This window comes from Ochotona princeps, chromosome 2 (genome assembly GCF_030435755.1).
Source record: "Ochotona princeps isolate mOchPri1 chromosome 2, mOchPri1.hap1, whole genome shotgun sequence".
Lineage (NCBI taxonomy): Eukaryota > Metazoa > Chordata > Mammalia > Lagomorpha > Ochotonidae > Ochotona > Ochotona princeps.
Genome location: NC_080833.1, coordinates 71,592,092 through 71,603,493, shown reverse-complemented (window position 1 = coordinate 71,603,493; position 11,402 = coordinate 71,592,092). Strand labels below are relative to the sequence as shown.

Genomic DNA, 11,402 nt, shown 5'->3' with positions numbered 1-11,402 from the left:
GCCAGGACTGTGGTGCAGGAGTTGGGAGTCCCTGGTGCCACACTTGGGATCCGGCTTGTCCCTCGTGTGCCTGTGAAAGCAGTGGAGGATGGCCTAAGTGCATGACCCAAGTATCCACATGCTAGATCTCAAAGAAATGCCTGGTTCCTGGCTTCAGCCTGGCTCCGTTCAGGCTATCAGGGCTATTTGGGGAGATAACCAATGGATCAAAAATTCTGTTTCTCTAACTCTGCTTTTCAAATATTAAGCCGGTCTGTTTCCTTCACCGGAATCCACAACCTTCCCACAAGACCAGCGCTGTAAGGCTTTCTCCCCCTTTCCACTATAGAGCGGTCAAACCACACCGTTATTCCACCTGCCTTTGGGGGGCTGTGGCCACACAGTCAAAATCGTCCAAGCTCTCTGTACCCAGGGAGTACCTCCGATAAAAACAGGACTAAAATAAAGCTCCCCCCACCACATCCTCTTGGAAGGGATTTTCAAGAGCGGTTGAGTAGCGTTTGTATACATCAGGGTGTCCAGCTGCTTCTAGCTGGAGACACGCCCCGCTATAATTAACCTGGAAGAGTAACCTTTGCCCCAGATTGAACCACGGACTCTTTATACACTTGTTGATCCAAGTAGCCTGGGACTTGGTTTCCCTTCTTCCCATCCCCTCCCAAGTGAGGAGCAGTGGTATGAATGCTCTGCAAGAGTCTCTCCGTGCCTCCCCCGCCCCAAACCCTTATCCCTCCCACCATCCCTTACCCCCTATTCCCGCCCTCTCCGCCGCCGCCTGCACCTTCCGATGAACCTCCTTGTTGACCCGGCACCGGGCAGGTGTGCGCCCGGACTCCGTGCCCCCGAGCGGAGTACAGGGAGCCGGCTCCAATTTGACGACTGGGGAGAAGCGAGATGCGGTTTTCCATTCCTCAGGCGCCTCGTCACGCTTTCAACATTTCCGAAAACAGGAGCGGGGACGCAGAGAATGTGACCGTACACTTCAGGATAAAGACGCGAGGGGAAGCACGAATGTGTCCATTTAGCGTTGACGTCCTGGGAGGAGAGGGCAGAGGGGAAAAAGCGGTCCCCACTTTCGACTGGTGGCGCAGCGATTGCTTCCCGGTCTCATTCCTCCAGAAGTGACCAAAGAAAACGGGCGGACAGACAGACGGCTGCAGAAGCAAGGGGTGCGTCGGGGCGCGGAGAAATCAGCGCTAGCGGGGAGGAGGGCCGGTGGGGCCTGAGCGGGCGGGCGCGGCCGCCGTCGGGGCGGGGCTCAGGGTGCGCGGGCTGCCCGGCAGCAAGCGCTCGGCAGCCGGGTTCCCTTTACGAGAGACACTTCTCGCCAGCGCTACCTCCTGGCAGACACCTCATCTGAGCGGCAGCAGGCGTCACCAAAGGGCTGGGCAGCAGGGCGAGCGCTGCAGCCGCACGGGATCTGGGACACAAGCAGGTGCAGCTGTCCCAAGTTTGGCGTCCTCCACTTGACACTCGCTGTTCGAGCCATGCCTGGAGGCGTGGACACGGTGGACCTACCGGCGTGGAACCAAGCTTCGGGCCTGTCCCAGGGCCTCCGCCACAGGTCAGCACCGCCCGGGGGTCACGTCGGGGCTCTGCCACTCTTTCCATAACACCGTTCGTTCCCCGGCTGCTTCCTTCCCCGCATTTTCCCGCGCTGGCACCTCAGCTCCATCCTGCACAGTCCCACTCCCGACCCTGCCGCATTGCCTCTAACTCCCGAGGACTTGGAGATGCCGGCTTGCTGACACGTGGAAAATGCCTCCTGGTACAAAATGAGAATCTCCCGGTTTGCCAGCTGAGACTGGGCGGAGGTGGTGACTGGGGCGGGGCGAGGCCGCCTGGCCACACTCCGCGTCCCGCCGGGCTGAGCACAGAGACGCCTTTGAACCACTGGAGCAGCATAGTTTGCACGGGGTGCTCGGTCTCTTGTCTGCAGCGGTCTGCGCGCACCGAAGGGTAGGAGAAGGGAGGCCTGGCCTGGATGGGGACTGTACCTGGGGAGGTTGGAGTGGGTGTGCAGAGAGCCAATTTTCAGGCTCCCAATTCCTGAGGAGATGTCCTGATTATCCCTCTTCCTCCTCTCCACTCCCTTGGCAAGGAACCCAGAGAGAAGATCAGGTATTTGAAGATTAAAGGTCAGGTGAAACATTGGAGCTACCGGTTTCAGGACACTGGCCTCTGAGAAATCCTCATTAAAGTTGCTTTACTGTCCTGGATTAGGGCTTTTCTGCCGCCTAGGGCGCTGGTTTCTGTTAACTGCTCACACTCAGTTACTTGAGGTTGGGCCTGACCTTCCGGAACAAACAGGCCTTTTCTCAGGTGGGAGTGTGGTCAGCCCAGTTCCGGGGCCTGCGTGAAAGGCGCACAGTTTCGCCCGGCAGTCCTGTCAAAGCTCCATTCCTGGCTGTCTTGCCTGCCAGGGGGTGTGAGGTAAACCTCCTTGGCGCCCCCTTTCCTTGCTCTCAACACAAATACAGTGCAGGGTTGTTAGACAGCCTGTAAATAGTGTTGAAACTTTCCTAAGTGGTACTCCCCGTGTTATAAACAGACTTAGTGTTGGCAAGGGAGGCCTGAATTCATTTGCCAGCATGAGTGATGTAGATTCAAACAGATACATGAAAGTATTTCAGACAAGTTCATGGGAAATGTAATGAAAAGATAAGTTGACTTTGTTGCACAACATTGAAATCCATGCATGGTTTTTCTGTAATACTCATCTGTTGTGACTCTTTTGAAGACTTCTTGTATTTTGATCTTTTCTTGTTGTTGGACTTTGAATGACCAGTTTTGAAAACATAACTTTACTGTAACTTTTTGGACATTTGCATAACTGGATGTCACACGGAAGTGACTAAAGTCCTATAACTTATCAATGGTTCTCATGTTGAGGTGTTGATCTTTAATTGGCCAGGTGGTGAGCAGTTAAACATTCCTTCTACCTATCTTTGCTCTGAATGCACTGTCTTAAAGGTAAGGCACAAATGGACTCTGGGTTCATTTACCTCCTGCTGGCTGGGCTGGCAAACGGGCTTTGTCTTATGGTGGGTGTGGTGTGTAATCTCAATTTTTATTTGACTCCAGTATTTTTCATAATACATTTCCTTCAGTACACAAATGTGTTTTTTTTTTCCTTTAATTATATCAAGTGTCTCAGAAGCAGCTCCCATTATTAGGATAAGGGACACACACTTCAGTGTGCAAAGTCAACAGCCTTTTAAGGTGTTCTCCTCTGAAATAGATATGTGTTGAGTTGTTTGGTACTGGGGAAAACAAGATTGTGTCAGTTGTAAATTGAAGATGGAAGAGCGGACTAGTAAGAGAGAAGCGGAGGAGCTTTTCCATGGCTTTCGGGACACAAATGTTTATAGTCTATGCAGAAGGGACCAACCATGAGAAGTTATTCTCACAGGTGGGATGGGGGCTTCACACTGTGAGGACCTTCTCAGCTCCTCTGTGAAATGCTAACCAAAGAGCACAAGTTTTGGGGAGCACAACTAATGAGTCAGAGGTCTCCAGGGATTTTACTTCATCTTCCCCTTCACATCTTTGGAAGAGTAAACTCCCATTGCACGAGCGTTCAAGTCTCTAATAGCCCTCTCTCAACAGGTGCTGTGGTCTGAGCCCCGCAGAAACAGGCACACTTTTCATGCTTTGTTGGGCCCTTCCCATTTAGAGGCCATTGTGATCATGGACCAAAACGTTGATAATAATAATGATGGTCATAAAAGATACAGTGTTTGAGATAGTCACACTCTTCTCTATAGGGGAAATGTTAATTGTTAAAAACAAAACAAAGCAAAACAAACAAACCCACACAACACCCCATGAAGTGTTAGCTGTAAAATATCCTCAAGAAGCCACTGAAAAGGGTTGGGAGCAGTTTGAACAGAGAATACAGAACTGAAAGTCAGGAAAGAGCTTATCCACGACTTGTCCTCTTTGGCCATCCCTTCTCTGTCAGTGAAGTGGAACAGAGACCAAGACAACTTGTGAAACTTGGTGAAGCACCAGGTGGCTTCTTGTGGTTCCAGTTTGCAAAGTAAAAATAGTGGTTGCAGAAGACTGTTCTGGCTGTGCAAGGGGAAGGTGTGCCGGTGCCTGTGCTGGGCTGTTCCTGCAGCCGAGGTATGCAGGTCCAGTTCCACATGTTGGCTCACAATGACTGGCTTTCTGTGAGCTCTGGCACCCTGGGTCAAGGGGTTCTGTACAGGAACGTCATTCTGCTTCCAGATTTCTTTCTTTTGTTAAAAAAAACCCTGCAGTATTCTGTTTGGTATTACATGTTTAAGCGCAAGTTTTGGGTTTGTTTATTTGGCAGCCCTTGGGGTTTGTTCTTCCCTACTTTTCTCAGCTTTCTTCCAAAGGAGCCTGTGCCTTTACCCCTTCTCCCTGGTGTGAGGGAACACCTGTTCACCCTCCTTTCCCCTCCATCAGGTGAGGTGCTTCCTTCCTTTTTCTTTAATGGCTACATTTGAGTACATCCAAAGAGGTTCGAGCAAACAGTTGACTGGCGATGACTCCCGAAGTCAAAGATTCTGGCAAGCTGTCCTAGATGGAGTTCAAGAAGACCACCATTTAGATGGTTGGTTTAAACCAATCATACCACCTATACCAACTGCATCTTGGGCAATGTGGCCCCAAGGTGGGCTGGTTGGAAATGAAGATGAACACTGAGGGAAGCAAGGTGATTTCTGTATAATGTCTTGAACTCTTGCTTAGGACCAGTCATCATCTCCTGACTTGCTGAGGAGCAGTTCCCCTTTCACTTGTTGCCCCTCCCTCCCAGCCCCCACCCCCACCCCGCCCAAGAGCTCATCGAAAGGAGCGTGGTGTGTTCAGGACAAGCACTTTGAAAATGGGAGGCTCCACTTCTGCTTTCCTGGTGGTCTGAGGCAGCAAAACAGTGATTGGAGGTGATTTTATAGGAACTTGCTAGCTAGCCTGTGTTTAGGGAAATTCCTGAAAACTTGGCTTGCTCATCTCATGGGTGGCTCCAATGGAAAGTGAAAAGCCCCTTTGACCTTCCATCAAAATGCCTGGGATTGAAATCACCAAGCCATTAGTGGTCCAAGGGTGGTATTGAGGGGTAACCCAAATTTCCCGTTTTTGGCCTTTTATTATTTTCCCCACTCAGTTTCTTTTGATGGGCACTCAACCACACATTCTTTTTGTCTTTTGCTCTTATGACCCTAGCAAGTCATGAGGAAATTAGTTCATTATAGGAATTGGAGTGAAAAAAACAACAAAAAGCAAACAAACAGAAAAAAAGCAAGATATCAGTTATCAGCATAGATTCAAAGCTTTCTGTCTGCTGGATTGCTGCAATGACCCTGCCAGGGCCAACCTGGCCATTGTTGTGGAAACACTGAATTTTAGTTTCTGGCAGAAGTGGTAGTCCAAAGAGATAGATTCCTGCACTTTGCAGGTGTAAAACCCAGGTTGAGTTCCTGGCTCTAGGCTTTGGCCTGACTTTTGACAAATTTGGAGAGTGAACCAGAAGATGGAAGCTCTGTCCATGTGTCACTTTTTTTAAAAAGAGATTTTCTTATTTTATTGCAAAGTCAGATACACAGAGAGGAGGAGAGACAGAAAGGAAGATCCTACATTCAATGATTCACTCCCCAGGCCACCTCAATGGCCATCCGAATGCTGCACTGACCCAAAAACAGGAGCCAGGAACCTCCTCCAGATCTCCCACACAGGTGCAGGGTCCCAAGGCCTTGGGCCGTCCTCAACTGCTTTCCCAGGCCACAAGCAGGGAGCTGAATGGGAAGCAGGGCTGCCGGGATTAGAACTGGTGTTTACATGGGTTCCTGGTGTGTGCAAGGCGAGGACTTTAGCCGCTAGGCTACCAAGCCAGGCCCTGTGTGTCACTTTTTTTCCTCTGTGTCTCTGCCTGTTGGGGAAAAAATCAACAGTATGTCATAGACACGTTCAACTAACACCCAGTTACAGGGTCGCATGAGCATTTTCATCGCTGTCTTTCTGACCAGAAGCCTAATTATGAAATCACAAATCTGTAGATCCTGCCCAAAGGTCCTCCACAGGTGTTATTTTTTGTCACTAGAGTCTCTCCTGTGTTCTTGATAGTAAAAGCTACAATAGGGTTCTACCAGTCTGATTATTAGTGGATGTTTGTTGTTATGAAATTTTTATTGCCTATTCAGATGCTTTGCCTGTTATTTTACATTGACTGTCATTTTTAAAGAATTCTGATTTTAGAGTTCTCTATAGGTAAGAGATTGTAAACTTTAACCTGTTTGAATACATTGCAGATTTTTTCCTCCCAGTTTATCTTTTTAACTTTTTGAAATCTTAAATTTTTGCATAAGATCTGCTCCTCATCATTTTCATGACTTCTGAATTTTGCAATACTTAGAAAAGCTTGCTAAGCTATTAAAAATTCTGTTATCTTTTATATCAATTTTACTTTTTGAATATAAAGAGTTTTTTCTCTCAAACAATAAGTGAATTATCACGACAATGATTCATTGAATAATTAATTATTTGGCAAGCTATAACAATAATGAATGAAATAAACAACAAACCCCCTGGGAGGGGGAGCCTGCAGCGGGTCGCTGGCCAACACACCAATGTTAGCTTTTTCCACAAGCCCAAGACATCAGACACAGCAAGTGAGCCACAGAGGCCTTTATTTCAGCAAGGGAGGTAGCCTGGGGCGGAGAGAAAGTGAGAGCAGAGTAGAGAGAACAAAGGGGAAAGGCATCTTTCAAGGTCTTGGGGTAGGAGATTAGGGAGTGTGGGCTCAGGGATTGGCAGATAGGGCAGTAGGTGGACACTAGGGATAAATGCCTCAGGGGATTGGTCGAGCTCACAGTTTAAACCTGAAGGTCACTAAGCTTAATTAGGCAAGTGGGCCTTAAGGGGGTTTGAGGTCTAGAAAGTTTACAATAGTGCCTTGGGGCCAGGGGGTGGGGGTGAGGGATGGGAGGTGGGGGTGGGGATGGGTAACCAAGTATTTAGGAGGACTGAGACCCAGGGGATTTAAGGCAGTACTGGGTAAGCAGGCATCCAAGGCAGCACTGAGTCCAGGATGATGGGGTCAATCCTCAGTGTTCCTCCTTACAGACCTTAGCTAAGGAAAACATTTATATTTAAAAAATTTTTTGTTTGGAAGGCAGACTTACAGAAGAATACAAAGAGAGGTCTTCCATCTGTTAGTTCATTCACTAAATGATAGCAACAGTCAGAGCTGGGTTGGTCTGAATCTGGGAGCTAAGCAGCCTCCTTCAGGTCTCCCAAGGGGGTATATGATCCCAAGAACTTGGGCCATCCTCCTCTGCTTTCATAGGCCATAAGCAGGGAGCTGGACTGGAAGTCAAGCAGCTGGGATACCAGTTGGCACCCATATAGGATGCTAGCATGGCAGGCAGAAGCTTAGTCTACTATACCACCAAACTGGCCCCACTAAGCTTTTAAACAAGCATTTCATTATTTTGTTCATATCAATATTTTAGACTTTCTGTTGTTATTGTACATTTACTATTATTATTATTTTATCTTAAGGATACTGGCAGAGGAAGGGTGTCAGGTTTGTTTTCTTGTTAATTTATTTCTTTACTGCAGGAAACATTACTGCTACATGCTGGAATACACACTGATAAGCAGGCCTGGACCTTCTTGAAGTCCTCCAGTAAGGGAGATCAATAGAGATTGTGATCTTGATTATGAAGGGAATAAGGAAAGACAGGCTGCGGGTGGAGGAGGTCACATTTGATGCAACAGCCAAGCAGTCGTCAGATGTGGTGACATGTGACTTAAACTGTGGCAGGGTGATTGACACTGCAAGTGTGAATTCCCAGAACGTGATGTTGCAGGGTCAGGGCTAAAGTGTGATGTAGTGAGGAAGGGGAAGTGAGGCTGTGGGGTAAATGGGCAGGAGTCCCCAGGCTGTGGTGGTCAGGATCTGCAGGAGGACTAACTGCCACCTGAGAGCAGGGGCAGCACCTACTGTGTTTGACACAACATAGTGATAGCTGGTTGACACTTTAGAAACAGCCTCTCTGGCTACTATGTGGAGAGTGGGGAAGCTGCTGCACTTGTCAGGTGAGAAACCACAGCACCTGGAAAAGGGGAGCTGCAGCCGACAGGGCTCAGGGCCACCCATGATGTGCATTAAAGGACGACCTGTGAGGCTGGATTTTGAGCATTGTAGAAATGGAGAAATGAAAGCATGATTTTAAGGCAGTAGTTCCCAGGTTTGGCTGCGTGGCAAAAATGCCCTTGGGAGTTTATCAAATGCGGCTTCCCTGTTCATGCCTCACACAGTTGGGTCGCCTTCTAAGTCCGCAGGCCATGAGATTCTACAGTGTTGATAATGTGGAGAATATGGAAAAGACTAGGGGTTGCAGCTGAAGCTTGTGACATTTTGTATTCTTCCGTTTGTTTGTTGGGGTTGGAGGCAGGTTGCCATCTTACAAGATTGGGGCTGGCATTATGGTATGATAAGGTAAGCCTCTGCCTGTGATGCTAGCATCCTATAATTCTGAGCTGCTCTGCTTCTGATCCAGCCCTCCGCTAATGTTCCTGGGAAAAGCAGCAGAAGATGCCTAGGTTCTTGAGTTCCTGCACCCACCTGGGAGACCCAGAAGGAACTCTTGGCTGCTTGCTTTGAACTGGCCCGGCTCCGGCCGTTACAGCCATTTGGGTAGCGAACCAGATGTATGTATGTGTGTGTGCCCCTATCTCTTGGTAACTCTAATATTCAAATAAATAAATAAGCACAAATAAATAAATACATACATATTTTCATTTCTTTAAAGTGATGGTTATGAACTTCAAGAAATAAAAACCCACACCACCGTGTGATACCTGAAGAAACCCTCTAGGAGAAGGAATGCCCATCACAGTTATTTATTTTCCTTTTATTTTTTGGAGCCAGGGCAACAGGCATCTATTTCTTCATAGCTCAGGAGTTTATACCATCAGCTGAGGTAACAAAAGAGCAATCCCATGTGATACATGGCTGGGACTCTGAAACACTGCAGAAGTTGTCCCAGATATCTTTGGTAACTCATCTTCATCATTCACTTTCTCTGAATGGATACTTACTAAGATATCACATGCAGGACTGTGTGCCTGTTGCAATACAAGTAAACATTCAAAGGAATGTGGGGAAATGAACTGTCATATGCAGGGACTTTCTAATCCCCGTTAACCATGACTACACTGAGTCAGTAGCTCGTATCTTAGGGTACGGTAGATTACTAATAGTTAAAACTCCATGTTTCTCACTTAGTAAGTTAACCAGCATTTTAAATAGTTTTCTTTTTTTAAATTGAAGATTTATTTATTTGAAAGACAGAGAGAGAGAGAGAATAGGAGAGATTTTTCCATCCACTGGTTCACTCCCCAGATGGCAGCAGTGCCTTCGGCTGTGCCAGGCTGAAGCCAGGAGCTTCTCCTGGGTCTCCCACAGGGGCGCAGGGACCCAGGGATTTGGGTCATCCTCCATTGCTTTCCCAGAAGCACTAACAGGGAGCTGGATCAGAAGTGGAGCAACCAGGTCTCTTGAACCTGTGCCCAAATGGTGTAACTGCACTGCAGGTGGTAACTTACCTGTACCATGGTGCTAGCCTCTCTAAATAGTTTTTGTTGTTAAATGTGTTGTTTTCCACTCAGATACCTTTTCTTTAAATTCATGGCCAACAAAATTTTTTACTTTCTCCCACTTTCTGATGCTAACTCAGACTTAATTTAGCTTTATAATGAATGCTTTTTTCAGATATTTCTAAGTTCTTTGTCCATTTTGTACCAGTTACATATTGGATTATACATGAAGGTACTTAAAATGTGCATTGAAAGGTAGTTGATTCGGTCTCACAAAAAATTTGAAAGCCATGCATGCTGTGAGGGCCTTCAAAAATTTAAATTTGCCAACTATGAAAAAAGCATGCATGAATTTCAATTATTTTCACACTAAAATAAACATCTTTGCACTCAGTTTTTTGTGAATTTGTTTTTTGTCGTTGTTGTGGAGAGGCAGGGAGACAGAGATAGACAAGGAGAGAGTGCTCCCTTCTGATTCTCCCCCTTCCCTTCAACTCCCCAAATGCCCAGGAAGCTAGGGCTGAGGCCAAGCCTGAAACTAGGAGTTGGGTGTGCATTGCAGATATCCCATGTGGAGGGCAGGTACTGTTACTTGCACCATCACCATTGCATCCCAGGGTCTACACTAACAGGAATGCTGGACTTAGAAGCTAACACCTGGAATTGAACCCATGAACTCAGTTGTGGGATGTGGACGTCTTAACTTCTCAGCTAAATGCATGCTTCTTCTAAAAACTATTTGAAGTACCTTCAGGTACTCTAAAGAATGTTTAAGTCATCCCAGATAAACCATAAATGCTGAGAATGTGCTGAAAAAACAGTGGGTAAGTCACCACTGATTGCCCTTACTTGTGAGGACCTTCTCTCTTCTCCCAGGATGCCACACATACTTCTGCAAAACACAGACATCTGATTTCTTGACCATCTGAAGGCACCTTAGATGTGATGGGTCCCTTCTAATCGTGTGTTAGATGGATGCAAGTGGGAGCCCTAAGCCTCTGTCTCACACCTGCACAATCCCTGTGTGCACACACCTGACTCTGGAGACCACTGCAGTAGGAAACTCTAGCAGGTTCCCTGTCTGGTGCAGTGAGTAGCCTCCAAGTCACAGATGGTTGCAACCTGGATTGACTTGTCTTCTTCTGACATCACAATAACTGGTGTGTGCATTTTTCTGGGGCAAAGTCAAGAGCCTTCATCTTGTTCTCATAGGGGTTTTTGATTCCAATAAAGTTAATAATCACCGGTACCTTGTCTTGTCAAAATGTCAGACTTCTGTAGATTATTTTAGTGATGGCGTTGATAAAACTAAAATTGCTGAGGGATATTTGGTGGCCTTAAACTTCGCTGACGTCACCCCTTCCTAATTATCTGGGGAAGAAATGGGTTTTCTCAGTGACCAGTGGATGTGAGTGCCCCATTGGTGGCTTAACATGCTGTACTACAATACCAGCCCCTAATTATTGGTTCCTGGATTCTTAGTGGCTTTTCAGCAAGAAAAAGTTTTTAAGCTTCTTAAAGCAACTGGGCTGCATTAGGCATTTCTGTCTTTCCAGGGAGTTCAATGCATCTCAACTACAGCTGGCCCATATGACTGTACTTTTATCTACTCACAGCAACCCCATCCCCAGGACTGAGTTCTGGAAGTACAGGGTGTCTCCTGCAGAGCGTGATTCACAGAGTACCTTGTGTTTTGTATAACTGTTTTTGAGAAAACAGTCTCTTCTTTCACTGAAGCATCTCTCACATGGGCCAGGGATATGGATGTGGCCAGGAGGGAGTAGACAGCTGTGCATTCAGGTTTCTGAGACTCAAGTATGCAGCTTCCA

At 47.1% G+C, this 11,402-nt stretch overlaps 1 protein-coding gene across 2 annotated transcripts in view; it reads left to right on the top strand.

Annotated features, from left to right (window-relative positions):
* The first annotated feature begins 886 nt into the window (after positions 1-886).
* MCOLN2 (mucolipin TRP cation channel 2) overlaps positions 887-11,402 on the top strand; it is a 42,266-nt gene continuing 31,750 nt past the window's right edge. The window contains exon 1 of one of the 2 annotated variants that reach the window (XM_058658733.1): positions 887-1,564. In XM_058658733.1, coding sequence (XP_058514716.1) covers positions 1,488-1,564 — 77 coding nt within the window. In that variant the 5' untranslated portion in view covers positions 887-1,487. Of the gene's footprint in view, positions 1,565-1,615; positions 1,960-11,402 lie in introns of those variants that run through there. The other variant, XM_058658738.1, reaches the window with a different exon arrangement.